The following is a 19,974-nucleotide window of genomic DNA, read 5'->3' as shown; positions in this document are numbered from 1 at the left end:
ATGATTCTGGTTGTGTTTACCTCATGTACGTATGATTCTGGTGGTGTTTACCTCATATACATATGATTCTGGTTGTGTTTACCTCATGTACGTATGATTCTGGTTGTGTTTACCTCATGTACGTATGATTCTGGTTGTGTTTACCTCATGTACGTATGATTCTGGTTGTGTTTACCTCATGTACGTATGATTCTGGTGGTGTTCACCTCATATACATATGATTCTGGTTGTGTTTACCTCATGTACGTATGATTCTGGTTGTGTTTACCTCATGTACGTATGATTCTGGTTGTGTTTACCTCATATACGTATGATTCTGGTTGTGTTTACCTCATGTACGTATGATTCTGGTTGTGTTTACCTCATGTACGTATGATTCTGGTTGTGTTTACCTCATATACGTATGATTCTGGTTGTGTTTACCTCATGTACGTATGATTCTGGTTGTGTTTACCTCATGTACGTATGATTCTGGTTGTGTTTACCTCATGTACGTATGATTCTGGTGGTGTTTACCTCATGTACGTATGATTCTGGTTGTGTTTACCTCATGTACGTATGATTCTGGTTGTGTTTACCTCATGTACGTATGATTCTGGTTGTGTTTACCTCATGTACGTATGATTCTGGTTGTGTTTACCTCATGTACGTATGATTCTGGTTGGTGTTTACCTCATGTACGTATGATTCTGGTTGTGTTTACCTCATGTACGTATGATTCTGGTTGTGATTCTGGTTGTGTTTACCTCATGTACGTATGATTCTGGTTGTGTTTACCTCATGTACGTATGATTCTGGTTGTGTTTACCTCATGTACGTATGATTCTGGTTGTGTTTACCTCATGTACGTATGATTCTGGTTGTGTTTACCTCATGTACGTATGATTCTGGTTGTGTTTACCTCATGTACGTATGATTCTGGTTGTGTTTACCTCATGTACGTATGATTCTGGTTGTGTTTACCTCATGTACGTATGATTCTGGTTGTGTTTACCTCATGTACGTATGATTCTGGTTGTGTTTACCTCATGTACGTATGATTCTGGTTGTGTTTACCTCATGTACGTATGATTCTGGTTGTGTTTACCTCATGTACGTATGATTCTGGTTGTGTTTACCTCATGTACGTATGATTCTGGTTGTGTTTACCTCATGTACGTATGATTCTGGTTGTGTTTACCTCATGTACGTATGATTCTGGTTGTGTTTACCTCATGTACGTATGATTCTGGTTGTGTTTACCTCATGTACGTATGATTCTGGTTGTGTTTACCTCATGTACGTATGATTCTGGTTGTGTTTACCTCATGTACGTATGATTCTGGTTGTGTTTACCTCATGTACGTATGATTCTGGTTGTGTTTACCTCATGTACGTATGATTCTGGTTGTGTTTACCTCATGTACGTATGATTCTGGTTGTGTTTACCTCATGTACGTATGATTCTGGTTGTGTTTACCTCATGTACGTATGATTCTGGTTGTGTTTACCTCATGTACGTATGATTCTGGTTGTGTTTACCTCATGTACGTATGATTCTGGTTGTGTTTACCTCATGTACGTATGATTCTGGTTGTGTTTACCTCATGTACGTATGATTCTGGTTGTGTTTACCTCATGTACGTATGATTCTGGTTGTGTTTACCTCATGTACGTATGATTCTGGTTGTGTTTACCTCATGTACGTATGATTCTGGTTGTGTTTACCTCATGTACGTATGATTCTGGTTGTGTTTACCTCATGTACGTATGATTCTGGTTGTGTTTACCTCATGTACGTATGATTCTGGTTGTGTTTACCTCATGTACGTATGATTCTGGTTGTGTTTACCTCATGTACGTATGATTCTGGTTGTGTTTACCTCATGTACGTATGATTCTGGTTGTGTTTACCTCATGTACGTATGATTCTGGTTGTGTTTACCTCATGTACGTATGATTCTGGTTGTGTTTACCTCATGTACGTATGATTCTGGTTGTGTTTACCTCATGTACGTATGATTCTGGTGGTGTTTACCTCATGTACGTATGATTCTGGTTGTGTTTACCTCATGTACGTATGATTCTGGTTGTGTTTACCTCATGTACGTATGATTCTGGTTGTGTTTACCTCATGTACGTATGATTCTGGTTGTGTTTACCTCATGTACGTATGATTCTGGTTGTGTTTACCTCATGTACGTATGATTCTGGTTGTGTTTACCTCATGTACGTATGATTCTGGTTGTGTTTACCTCATGTACGTATGATTCTGGTTGTGTTTACCTCATGTACGTATGATTCTGGTTGTGTTTACCTCATGTACGTATGATTCTGGTTGTGTTTACCTCATGTACGTATGATTCTGGTTGTGTTTACCTCATGTACGTATGATTCTGGTTGTGTTTACCTCATGTACGTATGATTCTGGTTGTGTTTACCTCATGTACGTATGATTCTGGTGGTGTTTACCTCATGTACGTATGATTCTGGTTGTGTTTACCTCATGTACGTATGATTCTGGTGGTGTTTACCTCATGTACGTATGATTCTGGTTGTGTTTACCTCATGTACGTATGATTCTGGTTGTGTTTACCTCATGTACGTATGATTCTGGTTGTGTTTACCTCATGTACGTATGATTCTGGTTGTGTTTACCTCATGTACGTATGATTCTGGTTGGTGTTTACCTCATGTACGTATGATTCTGGTTGTGTTTACCTCATGTACGTATGATTCTGGTTGTGTTTACCTCATGTACGTATGATTCTGGTTGTGTTTACCTCATGTACGTATGATTCTGGTTGTGTTTACCTCATGTACGTATGATTCTGGTTGTGTTTACCTCATGTACGTATGATTCTGGTTGTGTTTACCTCATGTACGTATGATTCTGGTGGTGTTTACCTCATGTACGTATGATTCTGGTTGTGTTTACCTCATGTACGTATGATTCTGGTTGTGTTTACCTCATGTACGTATGATTCTGGTGGTGTTTACCTCATGTACGTATGATTCTGGTTGTGTTTACCTCATGTACGTATGATTCTGGTTGTGTTTACCTCATGTACGTATGATTCTGGTTGTGTTTACCTCATGTACGTATGATTCTGGTGGTGTTTACCTCATGTACGTATGATTCTGGTGGTGTTTACCTCATGTACGTATGATTCTGGTTGTGTTTACCTCATGTACGTATGATTCTGGTGGTGTTTACCTCATGTACGTATGATTCTGGTGGTGTTTACCTCATGTACGTATGATTCTGGTTGTGTTTACCTCATGTACGTATGATTCTGGTTGTGTTTACCTCATGTACGTATGATTCTGGTTGTGTTTACCTCATGTACGTATGATTCTGGTTGTGTTTACCTCATGTACGTATGATTCTGGTGGTGTTTACCTCTTGTACGTATGATTCTGGTTGTGCTTACCTCATGTACGTATGATTCTGGTTGTGTTTACCTCATGTACGTATGATTCTGGTTGTGTTTACCTCATGTACGTATGATTCTGGTTGTGTTTACCTCATGTACGTATAATTCTGGTTGTGTTTACCTCATGTACGTATGATTCTGGTGGTGTTTACCTCATGTACGTATGATTCTGGTTGTGCTTACCTCATGTACGTATGATTCTGGTTGTGTTTACCTCATGTACGTATGATTCTGGTTGTGTTAACCTCATGTACGTATAATTCTGGTTGTGTTTACCTCATGTACGTATAATTCTGGTGGTGTTTACCTCATGTACGTATGATTCTGGTTGTGTTTACCTCATATACGTATGATTCTGGTTGTGTTTACCTCATGTACGTATGATTCTGGTTGTGTTTACCTCTTGTACGTATGATTCTGGTTGTGTTTACCTCATGTACGTATGATTCTGGTTGTGTTTACCTCATGTACGTATGATTCTGGTTGTGTTTACCTCATGTACGTATGATTCTGGTTGTGTTTACCTCATGTACGTATGATTCTGGTTGTGTTTACCTCATGTACGTATGATTCTGGTTGTGTTTACCTCATGTACGTATGATTCTGGTTGTGTTTACCTCATGTACGTATGATTCTGGTTGTGTTTACCTCATGTACGTATGATTCTGGTTGTGTTTACCTCATGTACGTATGATTCTGGTTGTGTTTACCTCATGTACGTATGATTCTGGTTGTGTTTACCTCATGTACGTATGATTCTGGTTGTGCTTACCTCATGTACGTATGATTCTGGTTGTGTTTACCTCATGTACGTATGATTCTGGTTGTGTTTACCTCATGTACATATGATTCTGGTTGTGTTTACCTCTTGTACGTATGATTCTGGTTGTGTTTACCTCTTGTACGTATGATTCTGGTTGTGTTTACCTCATGTACATATGATTCTGGTTGTGTTTACCTCATGTACGTATGATTCTGGTTGTGTTTACCTCATGTACGTATGATTCTGGTTGTGTTTACCTCATGTACGTATGATTCTGGTTGTGTTTACCTCATGTACATATGATTCTGGTTGTGTTTACCTCATGTACGTATGATTCTGGTTGTGTTTACCGACTGGTTGTGTTTACCTCATGTACGTATGATTCTGGTTGTGTTTACCTCATGTACGTATGATTCTGGTTGTGTTTACCGACTGGTTGTGTTTACCTCATGTACGTATGATTCTGGTTGTGTTTACCTCTTGTACGTATGATTCTGGTTGTGTTTACCTCATGTACGTATGATTCTGGTTGTGTTTACCGACTGGTTGTGTTTACCTCATGTACGTATGATTCTGGTTGTGTTTACCTCATGTACGTATGATTCTGGTTGTGTTTACCGACTGGTTGTGTTTACCTCATGTACGTATGATTCTGGTTGTGTTTACCGACTGGTTGTGTTTACCTCATGTACGTATGATTCTGGTTGTGTTTACCTCATGTACGTATGATTCTGGTTGTGTTTACCGACTGGTTGTGTTTACCTCTTGTACGTATGATTCTGGTTGTGTTTACCTCATGTACATATGATTCTGGTTGTGTTTACCTCTTGTACGTATGATTCTGGTTGTGTTTACCTCATGTACATATGATTCTGGTTGTGTTTACCTCATGTACGTATGATTCTGGTTGTGCTTACCTCATGTACGTATGATTCTGGTTGTGTTTACCTCATGTACGTATGATTCTGGTTGTGTTTACCTCATGTACATATGATTCTGGTTGTGTTTACCTCATGTACGTATGATTCTGGTTGTGTTTACCGACTGGTTGTGTTTACCTCATGTACGTATGATTCTGGTTGTGTTTACCTCATGTACGTATGATTCTGGTTGTGTTTACCGACTGGTTGTGTTTACCTCATGTACGTATGATTCTGGTTGTGTTTACCTCTTGTACGTATGATTCTGGTTGTGTTTACCTCATGTACGTATGATTCTGGTTGTGTTTACCGACTGGTTGTGTTTACCTCATGTACGTATGATTCTGGTTGTGTTTACCTCATGTACGTATGATTCTGGTTGTGTTTACCGACTGGTTGTGTTTACCTCATGTACGTATGATTCTGGTTGTGTTTACCTCATGTACGTATGATTCTGGTTGTGTTTACCGACTGGTTGTGTTTACCTCATGTACGTATGATTCTGGTTGTGTTTACCTCTTGTACGTATGATTCTGGTTGTGTTTACCTCATGTACGTATGATTCTGGTTGTGTTTACCGACTGGTTGTGTTTACCTCATGTACGTATGATTCTGGTTGTGTTTACCTCATGTACGTATGATTCTGGTTGTGTTTACCGACTGGTTGTGTTTACCTCATGTACGTATGATTCTGGTTGTGTTTACCGACTGGTTGTGTTTACCTCATGTACGTATGATTCTGGTTGTGTTTACCTCATGTACGTATGATTCTGGTTGTGTTTACCTCATGTACGTATGATTCTGGTTGTGTTTACCTCATGTACGTATGATTCTGGTTGTGTTTACCTCATGTACGTATGATTCTGGTTGTGTTTACCGACTGGTTGTGTTTACCTCATGTACGTATGATTCTGGTTGTGTTTACCTCATGTACGTATGATTCTGGTTGTGTTTACCTCATGTACGTATGATTCTGGTTGTGTTTACCTCATGTACGTATGATTCTGGTTGTGTTTACCTCATGTACGTATGATTCTGGTTGTGTTTACCTCATGTACGTATGATTCTGGTTGTGTTTACCTCATGTACGTATGATTCTGGTTGTGTTTACCTCATGTACGTATGATTCTGGTTGTGTTTACCTCATGTACGTATAATTCTGGTTGTGTTTACCTCATGTACGTATGATTCTGGTTGTGTTTACCTCATGTACGTATGTTTCTGGTTGTGTTTACCTCATGTACGTATGATTCTGGTTGTGTTTACCTCATGTACGTATGATTCTGGTTGTGTTTACCTCATGTACGTATGATTCTGGTTGTGTTTACCTCATGTACGTATGATTCTGGTTGTGCTCACCTCTTGTACGTATGATTCTGGTGGTGTTTACCTCATGTACGTATGATTCTGGTGGTGTTTACCTCATGTACGTATGATTCTGGTGGTGTTTACCTCATGTACGTATGATTTGGGTTGTCCTTACCGACCTCAAAGCAATGTAGTATGGCCCCAATAAAAACATTTTTTGGCAGGAAAATGATAAATGGATTTAGAATCAGGATGAATAACAATCCCAATTTGGATCTTTGTGATGATGATGATGATGATGATGATGATGATGGAGTGGTCGTCATGTGTCCTCAGGAACCGGGAGTGAGGACCGTGTTACACTCGGCAACACCAGATTACTGCAGAGACCAGCTTTGAGGTAAGATGTCATTGTTGGTGTTTTTGAACTTCCAGCTCAGACCAAGGTGAGGTTTGTAGTACCTGTTTCCCCAGGGGGCGTGGTCAGGGGCGTGGTCACCGTAACGTCATCAAATAATTGCCCAGTTTCCTCTTAAAATGTGCACCTTCTGTAGATGGCTGTATATCTTATGTCCACATCACAGACATGCTGACAGTGGTGTGAGTCTTGTTTACATCATGTTTTGGGTAATCAGTCTTTTTTTCAGGGGTCAAGTTTCCAGTACATCACTTGTCAATAGTACAAAATTGGCGATACATATTTTGATTCCTACTGTAACGACCTGCTAATGTTTTGTGTTCCTGTGGTTTGCCTTTGAAGTCCCTTTTTTCCACCTTTGTAAACACACCTTATGTGCCTGAAAGGTAATTGGTGGAGAATGAGGAAGTGTTGTTTTAGTGTCGGACAGGAAGTGCGGACTCACCTCACCGAGACTAAAGTGTGTTTGGGGACCGCTGTCTTATATTACTTCAATCTGTTTTCAAGTACAAAAACAAAACATATTTTCAAGGTGTGGCGCTAATACAAATGTTGCGGCCGTCTGCCACATACCTACTACTCCTTACTAAAAATAATAATCACAATTGTGAATAAATATAAATCCAGTGCTTCAACTGATTGATACGACCTTAACCTGGTTCTTCTCTGATTGTGGGGCCGTGTGACCCCTGGCAACATGCTTTATCAGTATCATACTCCAGTATCACACGACAAAACGTGCTCATTTTGATTAAATAATATTTATACATATTTGCACGAATTATTTTATTTGTAGGTTAAATTGTAAATAGATTGAACGTATTATAATTAACTGAGTTTGATTTAACATTTTAGTATCAAATGTGCCAAAAAATGCTTATAGTTTGAAAAAAAGATTTAATTATTTCAGGTAAATTGATGCACTGTTAGTCTAAAAAAAAAAAAAAAGAAGTTAATAAAGCTATTTGTCATGTTTCATGTGTCAGGTAAAATATGACCAACAGGGCCACATGAATCCCTTTCAGGATGGAGAACAAGCACAACAAATTTAGCTTGGAGTCTACAATTTCCTCATTTTCACGGTTTATTGTTGATCAAAATCAAACGAATATCGCCCAGTCAGGCTGGACGATGTGGCGGAAAACTGTATCACGATATCAGTGTTCTGTATCGGTCCATATCGATAATTATTGACATTTTAATGACATATAGAAAATAAGGTCAGGAAGTAAAAGAAATGTCAACACAAGCATGGAAAACAAACAATGTCAACAAAATATTAAAATCACTTAACAATGAGATCTTAAAAGTAAGGAATATCCAAGAAATGTTTCATAAAGTGTGAGAAAATAGTGCAAAGTGTGAAAAAGTAAACATAGCGTCTGTGTAACATTCATTTGCCCTGTTATTCTTATTTAAAGGGAAAGGATTTTTTTGTTATGCAGTAATTGTTTAAATAGTATTAATATATAGTTGATACTGTTACCTGATTGGCTGTTAGAGTGTCACGCCCACTGATCAGTCATCACTTCCTGTGTTGCTAGGTTACCAAAGAGTGATGAGTGCCTTTGTTCATGCAACCAACCTTGCTTCCATACTTCCTGTTTCTTCAAACCACAGAATGTTAAATATATACTATACATTCATCACGTGTCTATCGCCATATATATATATAGATATATATATATATCTATATATATATATATATATATATATATATATATATATATATTGATCCTTTTATTGACATTTGATTAGTCAATTAACCGACAATTAATGAAAATTCCCTTCTGGCCTTTGTGCTCCAAATAAGCGGTAGTCATGACAACCGCTTTAAAACTCTCCAACATGCACACACTCCACTCACTCTGGACAATCAAACTAAGTTCGAGTTTTTAAAAAAATTCCAGGAATTCCCAGTTTTTACTGCTTCCCTAGAAAGTTGTCGCAATCCACATTTTCAACCGTTTGTGACCATTCCACCTTCAAAACATTCCTCTGGGTTAGGACAAGAAATGTTCCACATTTTTATGGACAAATTTCCCTTTTTCCCTGAAAATTCCAGTTATTCTGAAATAGCCACTCTCAATTCAAACTGTTACTACGTCAACATTTTTCAACACCAACCCATGCATGTCATCTAGGACCATTGTGCTAGCATCAATATGTTCAAAAATTCACGGTTTTCCCAAATTTCCAGGAGAATGGACGTACTCGTAGATCTACAATAGCCTGGATAATCAAAATGTTGCCCCTTTTTTTTTTTTTTTTTTTTACCCGATTCCGACCTTTCAACCATCACCCACACTACTACTCGTCACATATGTCCAATGCTGAACATGTTTTCCCTTTCCCCAAATTCAGGGATTTCCCCAGAATTTCTGGTAACTTTCTCCCCAATGACAAAGGGAAATATACAATAATAATAATTATTATAATAATTATAATTATAATAATACTAGATTTTATTTTTAAAAAGCACTTGACATTGAGAAAACAACCTCAAAGTGCTACAGTGTATTACAAAAGATAAAAATAAAGAAGCTAACAAAAATAAATACAAATAAAATCTAGAACAGTATGAATATATCAAAAAAAGGGTTGTTAAGCCTTTTAAAAAAAAAAAAAAACATCCACAGTCTGTGGTACCCTCAGGTGGTCAGGGAGACCGTTCCACAGACTGGGAGCGGCGGAGCAGAAAACCCGGTCTCTCATTGTTCGTAGCTTTGTCCTCGGAGGTCAGCCTGTGGTGTGGAGGATTTGGGGGTGAGCAGTTCTTTGAGGTAAAAGGGGGCATTTCCGTGGAGGCACTGGTGAGTTATTAGGGAGACTTTGTATTCAATCCTTAGTGGAACAGGAAGCCAGTGAGGGGATTTGAGAATTGGTGTGATGTGGTTGTATTTCTGCAGTGTCATCAGGATCCTAGCAAGCTACAAACTACTTTTTAAACATTTTTATTTCCATCCATTTTCCATCCATTTTCTACCGCTTATTCCCTTTTGGGGTCGCAGGGGGCGCTGGCGCCTATCTCAGCTACATGCAACCAAAAAATGTTTGATAAAATGAATAAAAACATCTTACATGTTTATAAAAATAACATTAAAAAAATGTAAGACATTACTAAAAAGTCTAAAAACAAATTTGGCAGAGTTTGTTGTGAGCAAGATGCTACAATAAGTCACCATGCCAGAAAAGTAGTTCCTCGGCATTAGCTCTTCCAAGGACAACGTGGCTTCAGCTTGGTTATTCTTCAAGTCACAGCATGTCAATGGAGCGTGGATGAAATGACCTGCATTGTTAGCCGCCTTGCACTATCAGTTGTTTACTATTTAGAAGGTGCAGATTGTTATTGTGGATAACGGGAAACATTCCCCTTGAAATAAGCTGATGTTCTACCAGCTGAAGTATGACTTTTCTTTGCATGCTCAGCTTGCACAAGGACTTGTGCTTTGGAGCGGAGACGCCAGCTGGAGTCTGCAATGATTTAAATCTTCTTCTGCTCCAGGATCTCCCCAAAGGTGAGTTTCAGCTCTGCTTCGGGATTCTTGACACTGCACCGTCTTCCACTCTTTCCAGAATGAAAGTTCTCTACAATGGTGCCTCGGACTGGAGTCCAAAAGACTTCCGATGAAAGTGCCAAAGTCCAAGTGGTCTACGCACAACAAAAAAAGTTGGACATTACTTCCTAATGGTGGCACAAATGTAGATTCACTCTGATGTGCGTGTCAAACTGGGCTTTGTGGTGATGTCACACCAACATGGGGTCAGAAGTGATGTCACACCAACATGGGCTCAGAAGTGATGTCACACCAACATGAGGTCAGAAGTGATGTCACACCAACATGGGCTCAGAAGTGATGTCACACCAACGTGGGCTCAGAAGTGATGTCACACCAACATGGGCTCAGAAGTGATGTCACACCAACATGGGGTCAGAAGTGATGTCACACCAACATGGGGTCAGAAGTGATGTCACACCAACGTGGGGTCAGAAGTGATGTCACACCATCACGGGGTCAGAAGTGATGTCACACCAACATGGGCTCAGAAGTGATGTCACACCAACATGGGGTCAGAAGTGATGTCACACCAACATGGGGTCAGAAGTGATGTCACACCAACACGGGGTCAGAAGTGATGTCACACCAACATGGGCTCAGAAGTGATGTCACACCAACATGGGCTCAGAAGTGATGTCACACCAACATGGGCTCAGAAGTGATGTCACACCAACATGGGGTCAGAAGTGATGTCACACCAACATGGGGTCAGAAGTGATGTCACACTAACATGGGGTCAGAAGTGATGTCACACCGACATGGGGTCAGAAGTGATGTCACACCAACATGGGGTCAGAAGTGATGTCACACCAACATGGGGTCAGAAGTGATGTCACACCAACATGGGGTCAGAAGTGATGTCACACCAACATGGGCTCAGAAGTGATGTCACACCAACATGGGCTCAGAAGTGATGTCACACCAACATGGGCTCAGAAGTGATGTCACACCAACATGGGGTCAGAAGTGATGTCACCAACATGGGGTCAGAAGTGATGTCACACCAACATGGGCTCAGAAGTGATGTCACACCAACATGGGGTCAGAAGTGATGTCACACCAACATGGGCTCAGAAGTGATGTCATACCAACATGGGCTCAGAAGTGATGTCACACCAACATGGGGTCAGAAGTGATGTCACACCAACATGGGGTCAGAAGTGATGTCACACTAACATGGGGTCAGAAGTGATGTCACACCGACATGGGGTCAGAAGTGATGTCACACCGACATGGGGTCAGAAGTGATGTCACACCAACATGGGGTCAGAAGTGATGTCACACCAACATGGGGTCAGAAGTGATGTCCCACCAACATGGGCTCAGAAGTGATGTCACACCAACATGGGCTCAGAAGTGATGTCACACCAACATGAGGTCAGAAGTGATGTCACACCAACATGGGCTCAGAAGTGATGTCACACCAACATGGGGTCAGAAGTGATGTCACACCAACATGGAGTCAGAAGTGATGTCACACCAACATGGGCTCAGAAGTGATGTCACACCAACATGGGGTCAGAAGTGATGTCACACCAACATGGGGTCAGAAGTGATGTCACACCAACATGGGGTCAGAAGTGATGTCACACCAACATGGGGTCAGAAGTGATGTCACACCAACACGGGGTCAGAAGTGATGTCACACCAACATGGGGTCAGAAGTGATGTCACACCAACATGGGCTCAGAAGTTCCACAAAGAAACAAATACTAGAAGAAAAAAGCACCATTACAAAGTGGTAATATTGCAGCTTCGAATCAGACGGGCAATATGAGCCCATCAACAGGAGTGAGAATTGTGTCATCACCTATATTTTACCTATGTTTAAAAAAAAAAATCCTGTTTTTCCTGAAATACCCACAGTTCTAGTAAATTCCCATTCAAATGAACTGCACTTATTTAGTACATACCATATTTCCTTGAATTGCCACCAGGTATATAGTATGCACCTGCCTAGAATTACTGCCGGGTCAAACTCGTTTCGCTAAATATTTAGCACATGCTTAGCATTACCGCCGGCTCAGGATTAACGTTGGGTCAAACTCATTTCGTAAAATATTATTTTTATTAGCGCATGTCTAGAATTTCCACAGGGTCAAACTCGTCACGTCACGAGTGACACTTCACCTGTCATCATTTTCAAAATGGAGGAGGCTGATTTCAATCATTTGAAATGGCATAAAGGGAAGAAGATTAAGAGCTATTCAGTAGGATTTAAGGTCCAAGCTATTGAATATGCTAAAAAGAACAGTAAGCAGCTATGTTTTATTAACATACCGTAGCTGCGTGTGTCAAATATGAGTCATTAAATGACTCCCGCCTCCTGGTGGTAGAGGGCGCTAGTGATCCTTCTTGCGACTACTCGGCTGCAGAAGAAGTGACAACAATCGTTTATTTTTTCCTCTCGCTTGCACTTTTAACATGGAGGATTACATATCTAAAATAAAACACTTTTCTAAACTGGACTTTCAATGGAAGCAGGAGGTAATAAAGGAAGATCTCCATCGAGACAGAGAGACTTTTAAAACTGAAGAAAGATAAGGAAGACTTCTATAAACAAGTTATGGATGCTTTTGATCAGAAGGAGCTGCACATGGACTTCATTTATAAGTAAAGGTAAGACCATAATAATGTTTTTTTAATTAAATCTGCTTTTCATGATGGTATCCTTACATCACACTCAAATTTATAAGCGCAGGCCTAAATTTACCGCAGGCCTTTGGTAAGTGCCGGAGTGAGAAGAGGTTTAAAATTAATTAGCGCCCCGGCAGCAATTCAAGGAAATACGGTATTACAACTATGCCCAACTTTTTTTTTTTTACCTGATTAAGATCCTTTCAAGCCTCCACCCACACCATGTTGCCAAAAGTATTCGTCCACCTGCCTTGACTCACATATGAAGTACAAGTGTCATCCCAGTCCTAACTCATAGGGTCCAATATGACTTTTTGCAGCTATTACAGCTTCAACTCTTCTGGGAAGGCTGTCCACAAGGTTGCAGAGTGTCTTTATAGCAATTTCCCACCATTCTTCCAAAAGTGCATTGGTGAGGTCACACACTGAAGGCCTGGCTCTCAGTCTCAGTTCTAATTCACCCCAAAGGTGTTCTAGCGGGTTCAGGTCAGGACTCTGTGCAGGCCAGTCAAGTTCATCCCCACCAGACTCTTGTCATCCATGTCTTTATGGACCTTGCTTTGTGCACTGGTGCACAGTCATGTTGGAAGAGGAAAGGGCCCGCTCCAAACTGTTCCCACATGGAATTGTCCAAAACTTTTTGGTATCCTGGAGCATTCAAAGTTCCTTTGACTGGAATTTAGGGGCCAAGCCCAACTCCTGAAAAACAACCACACACCATAATTCCTCCTCCACCAAATTTCACACTCTACACAATGCAGTTGGAAATGTAGCGTTCTCCTGGCAACCTCCAAACCCAGACTGGTCCGTCAGATTGCCAGATGGAAAAGTGTGACTCATCAGTCCAGGGAAGGTTTCTCCACTGCTCTAGAGTCCAGTGGTGATGTCCTTTACACCACTGCATCCCACGCTTTGCATTGGACTCGGTGATGTATGGCTTGGATGCAGCTGCTCGGCCATGGAAAGCCATTCCGTGCAGCTCTCTGCGTCCTGTACGTGGGCTAATTGGAAGGTGACATGAAGTTTGGAGCTGTGTAGCAAGTGAGTGTGCAGAAAGTCTTTGCACTATGCTGACCTCTCTGTCACTTTACCTGGCCTACCACTTGCTGGCTGAGTTGCTGTTGTTCCCAAACTCTTCACTTTTCTTATCATAAAGTTGACTTTGGGATATTTAGGAGGGAGGACATTTCAGGACTGGATTTGTTGCACAGGTGGCATCCTGTGACAGTTCCACGCTGGAAATCACTGAGAGCGGCCCATTCTTTCACAAATGTTTGTAGAAACAGTCTCCATGCCTAAGTGCTTGATTTGATACATCGGGCCAAGTGATTAGTGACTCCCTACTTGCCAACCTTGAGACCTCCGATTTCAGGGGCTGGAGGGCGTGGTTGGGGGAGGGGTGTTGTTGGGGGCGTGGTAAAGAGCGGAGGGAGGAGTATATTTACAGCTATCCAATCCATCCATTTCTACCCCTTATTCCCTTTGGGGACGCGGGGGGCGCTGGTGCCTATCTCAGTTACAATCGGGCGGAAGGAGGTGTACACCCTGGACAAGTCGCCACCTGATGGCAGTATGTGTAGAAATCTTTATTTATAATTGAATCAATTGTTTATTTTTCAACAAGTTTTTAGTTATTTTTATATCTTTTTTTCCAAATAGTTCAAGAAAGACCACTACAAGTGAGCGATATTTTGCACTGTTATACAATTGAATAAATCAGAAACTCCTGTATTTTACTTCATCTCTTTTTTTCAACCAAAAATGCATTGCTTTGATTAGGGGGTAGTTGAATAAAAAAAAAATTCACAGGGGTTAAATCACTGAAAAAAGGTTAAGAACTACTGCTCTAAAAGCCGTATATATTATTGTCACATATGCATGAACAGTAGATGGCAGTATTGTCTTGTTTAAGAGTGTCACAACATTGCTGTTTACGGCAGACAAACTGCTTTACTGTAGACGAAAACGTGACTGCTGTTGTTGTGTGTTGTTAATGAAACTGCCTAACAATAAACCCACATAAGAAACCAAGAACTCGCTCTCGATCATTCTACAGTTATAACGTCATATTGTTTATATTGTGGGAAAGCGGACGTGAAAACAGGCTGTCGACACGTCACTCGGGTCCACGTGGAGCTGGAGGGGGCGTGGCCTCCAGCTCCGCCGGAATTTCGGGAGATTTTTGGGAGAAAATTTGTCCCGGGAGGTTTTCGGGAGAGGCGCTGAATTTGGGGAGTCTCCCGGGTAATCTGTGAGGGTTGGCAAGTATGACTGACTCTCGTCATTTGGATGGCTGGACATCAGACTTTTGTTGTGCATGTTGAACACAGAAAATGTTGTACCTTGCATGGAAACTCTTTCTTACTTCCATAATTCCTGGTCATTTTCTCCCAATGACAAAATACAATTGTAAGCGTTCCAACACACTCCACTCACCCTGGACATTCAGTTGCAAGTTGTATTCTGAAACAGTTTCCCACCCTGTGTTTAGTTTCAGAGTTGAGGAAACGCTTTGAAGGTGTGACCGGGAGCAGCAGTGACTGGGAAATGAAAAGGTAGGAAGACCAAGGCCACGGTGTTACTGGTAGCGGTGACGTCATGGTGTTGACCGTGTGCTCAGGAAGGAGCGTATGGCTCGGCGACTGGAGGGCGTGGAGGACCAGGTGGCCAACAGAGTCCTGGAAGAGGACACACCGCGGTACACCAGAGCGTCAGACCCTTGTGATCCTCGTGTTGGTGAGACGCCGTCAATCACGTCTTTTCTCTGCCACCCGTTGACTGGTCTACCTTCACTTCAAGGCCCGCTGCAAAGGTGCCACACTGCGGGATTTGAACGCCCAGAAATGCCGGAGCGACAGTCCGGAGTACAATGCAGGTCTGATGCCAAGGTCGCTGGTCCCTTGGATCACGTCCTCACTTCCTCTCCCGCCAAAGCTCCCGAGTTAGAGTCCAAAGCTGAACGCATCGCTCGCTACAAGGCGGAGCGCCGTCGGCAACTGGCTGAGCGCTACGGCATCTCCTTGGACCTGGAGCCGGACGTGGACTACCCGGCCCGCTGCAGTACCACTCGCCACGAGTCCGAGGGGTCAGAGAGGCGCAGGAAAGAGGAGTTTGACCGGGAAGAAGGAGGTGGAGTGGTGAGCAGAGCCCACCACAGCCCCTCTGACCCCACCTACCATACCCCCCGGACCAGAGTGGACTCGTCCTCAGAGAGGGAGCGAGTCTTGAACCTGGAGAACCGACGCAGAGGAGCAGTCCCTCAGCCGCCCTACATGGACGTGTCCTCGCGGCCTGCCAAGGAGCACGCCGCCGCAGCCGTGCCGCCCGGCTCGCCCGAGTCGAGTGGACCCCGGTCTCTGAGCTCGCCCGGCGTCGTCTGCCAGGAGCATCACGGACTCAGCAGACAAGGGTGAGTCCTCTTGTTTTCCTCTCAAAACCACCCAATGTAGATCTGACCAAGACCTCTCCACTTACTTGCCACAACCTGTGACAAAACACCTGGGCAAAACAGGCCCCGCGGAGCCCATTGACATTTTCAATGCGGCCCCGCCAAATGTTCTACGTCTGTGTGTGTGTGTGTGTGTGTGTGTGTGTGTGTGTGTGTGTGTGTGTGTGTGTGTGTGTGTGTGTGTGTGTGTGTGTTTGTTTTTGTTTTTGGAAGAGGCGCCGCTGAACATGAAATAAGTCCAGAAAAGTCAGTTCTCATCACAATTAAAACTTGCTGTGCTTCAAGGTTAGTGAGTTGTTTTTAAACATCCCCAGAGGACTGTACACATTAAAACTGAAAGGTTCAAGCTAATAACAATAATATCACAATAAGTACAGAACAATCTGTAAATAAAACAGTTAAAAAGGCAAAAAATAGTCAAAAAGTGCAAAAATAAAGATGTCCATCTTAGATTTAAAAGTCTCAAAAGATGTTGCAGTTCTGAGATTCAGAGGCCAGAAGGTCTTCAGTCTGCTGTTCAGGATTAATGTTCTTCTTTTTTTTCCATAATTTTTTTTAAATTAATTAATAAAACATTTTATCGAACAACAAACTTCTATCCACAATGTACATAAAAGTCAAAGCACTTTCAACATATTCAACAACTTTCCACATCAGGTTGAGCAAATATGACTTGAAATAAACATGTCAAGGAAAGGAAATTAAAGCAAATGCAAATGTAGTGTAAAAAATAGTCATAATAAACAATAGGATAAAATACAAAATTCAAAAAGACAAAAAAAAGGGCTAATTTAAATCAGGTGAGATTTTTTTCGATAAAGATATCAATTAAAGGGACTGTTGTTCCTTTCATCATGTTTTAATTGATAATAAGAAAACGTAGGTTTTACTACAGAAATCAACATTTACGTAAAAAATATTGTGCCTGGAGCATAAAAGTGTGGACAAACATGTATAAATATTTCAAATGTTGATCTCTTTTATTGTGAAAGGGGATATCTCCGCCCCCTTGTCTCTCAGCCAATCACTGATCTCCTCCCCAACACTCACATTCCACACATGATTGATTCAAAGTTTGTAAAAGGAGGTCACACTGAATGTCCTGAGAGATGAAAGTTTGTAAAAGGAGGCTGGAATGCATGTCCTGAGAGATGAAAGACGGGTGTGCTGGTAGAAAAGCTCTGAGTGTGAACTGAGCACAATATTGGTTCTCCCTCCACTGATCCAGTACAAGGACACAGCTGTGCTCTGATTGGTTCCTTCAGACCGATGCAGAGGGCGACACCCACTCCCTAATCAACTGGCCATCCAGGTACACCCGAGCTGGGCGTGTGACATCCTCACTCTCCTGATTCTTTCTTTTCGGTGTGACACTCCTTTATCTTCATGTTCATACCAGTGTGACACTCCTTTATAGTCATGTTCATACCAGTGTGACACTCCTTTATAGTCATGTTCATACCAGTGTGACACTCCTTTATTGTCATGTTCATACCAGTGTGACACTCCTTTATTGTCATGTTCATACCAGTGTGACACTCCTTTATTGTCATGTTCATACCAGTGTGACACTCCTTTATAGTCATGTTCATACCAGTGTGACACTCCTTTATAGTCATGTTCATACCAGTGTGACACTCCTTTATCTTCATGTTCATACCAGTGTGACACTCCTTTATCGTCATGTTCATACCAGTGTGACACTCCTTTATCTTCATGTTCATACCAGTGTGACACTCCTTTATCTTCATGTTCATACCAGTGTGACACTCCTTTATCGTCATGTTCATACCAGTGTGACACTCCTTTATAGTCATGTTCATACCAGTGTGACACTCCTTTATAGTCATGTTCATACCAGTGTGACACTCCTTTATAGTCATGTTCATACCAGTGTGACACTCCTTTATAGTCATGTTCATACCAGTGTGACACTCCTTTATCTTCATGTTCATACCAGTGTGACACTCCTTTATCGTCATGTTCATACCAGTGTGACACTCCTTTATAGTCATGTTCATACCAGTGTGACACTCCTTCATCTTCATGTTCATACCAGTGTGACACTCCTTTATTGTCATGTTCATACCAGTGTGACACTCCTTTATCTTCATGTTCATACCAGTGTGACACTCCTTTATCTTCATGTTCATACCAGTGTGACACTCCTTTATAGTCATGTTCATACCAGTGTGACACTCCTTTATCTTCATGTTCATACCAGTGTGACACTCCTTTATAGTCATGTTCATACCAGTGTGACACTCCTTTATCTTCATGTTCATACCAGTGTGACACTCCTTTATCGTCATGTTCATACCAGTGTGACACTCCTTTATAGTCATGTTCATACCAGTGTGACACTCCTTCATCTTCATGTTCATACCAGTGTGACACTCCTTTATTGTCATGTTCATACCAGTGTGACACTCCTTTATTGTCATGTTCATACCAGTGTGACACTCCTTTATTGTCATGTTCATACCAGTGTGACACTCCTTTATCTTCATGTTCATACCAGTGTGACACTCCATTATCTTCATGTTCATACCAGTGTGACACTCCTTTATAGTCATGTTCATACCAGTGTGACACTCCTTTATAGTCATGTTCATACCAGTGTGACACTCCTTTATCTTCATGTTCATACCAGTGTGACACTCCTTTATAGTCATGTTCATACCAGTGTGACACTCCTTTATAGTCATGTTCATACCAGTGTGACACTCCTTTATTGTCATGTTCATACCAGTGTGACACTCCTTTATAGTCATGTTCATACCAGTGTGACACTCCTTTATTGTCATGTTCATACCAGTGTGACACTCCTTTATCTTCATGTTCATACCAGTGTGACACTCCTTTATTGTCATGTTCGTACCAGTGTGACACTCCTTTATAGTCATGTTCATACCAGTGTGACACTCCTTTATCTTCATGTTCATACCAGTGTGACACTCCTTTATCTTCATGTTCATACCAGTGTGACACTCCTTTATCTTCATGTTCATACCAGTGTGACACTCCTTTATAGTCATGTTCATACCAGTGTGACACTCCTTTATAGTCATGTTCATACCAGTGTGACACTCCTTTATCTTCATGTTCATACCAGTGTGACACTCCTTTATTGTCATGTTCGTACCAGTGTGACACTCCTTTATAGTCATGTTCATACCAGTGTGACACTCCTTTATCTTCATGTTCATACCAGTGTGACACTCCTTTATCTTCATGTTCGTACCAGTGTGACACTCCTTTATAGTCATGTTCATACCAGTGTGACACTCCTTTATCTTCATGTTCATACCAGTGTGACACTCCTTTATCTTCATGTTCATACCAGTGTGACACTCCTTCATCTTCATGTTCATACCAGTGTGACACTCCTTTATTGTCATGTTCGTACCAGTGTGACACTCCTTTATAGTCATGTTCATACCAGTGTGACACTCCTTTATAGTCATGTTCATACCAGTGTGACACTCCTTTATAGTCATGTTC

General features: G+C 41.4%; 2 protein-coding genes across 2 annotated transcripts in view; one reads left to right on the top strand and one right to left on the bottom strand.

Annotated features, from left to right (window-relative positions):
* The window catches only part of LOC133569897 (supervillin-like), a gene marked incomplete at its 5' end in the record, with an annotated part of 172,032 nt that overhangs the window by 112,040 nt on the left and 40,018 nt on the right, over positions 1 to 19,974 (bottom strand). The window lies entirely within an intron of this gene.
* LOC133569803 (supervillin-like) overlaps positions 1 to 19,974 on the top strand; it is a 51,075-nt gene that overhangs the window by 40 nt on the left and 31,061 nt on the right. The window contains exons 2-7 of the mRNA XM_061922425.1: positions 6,724 to 6,807; positions 10,255 to 10,343; positions 15,514 to 15,577; positions 15,643 to 15,758; positions 15,822 to 16,431; positions 17,699 to 17,782. Of these exons, the coding sequence (XP_061778409.1) occupies positions 6,724 to 6,807; positions 10,255 to 10,343; positions 15,514 to 15,577; positions 15,643 to 15,758; positions 15,822 to 16,431; positions 17,699 to 17,782 (1,047 nt within the window). The remainder of the gene's footprint in view (positions 1 to 6,723; positions 6,808 to 10,254; positions 10,344 to 15,513; positions 15,578 to 15,642; positions 15,759 to 15,821; positions 16,432 to 17,698; positions 17,783 to 19,974) is intronic.

The sequence above is a fragment of the Nerophis ophidion genome, linkage group LG15 (assembly GCF_033978795.1).
Source record: "Nerophis ophidion isolate RoL-2023_Sa linkage group LG15, RoL_Noph_v1.0, whole genome shotgun sequence".
In the NCBI taxonomy this organism is placed as follows: domain Eukaryota; kingdom Metazoa; phylum Chordata; class Actinopteri; order Syngnathiformes; family Syngnathidae; genus Nerophis; species Nerophis ophidion.
The sequence above is the reverse complement of the archived record's forward strand: the minus strand, read 5'-3'. Positions and strand labels throughout refer to the sequence as shown.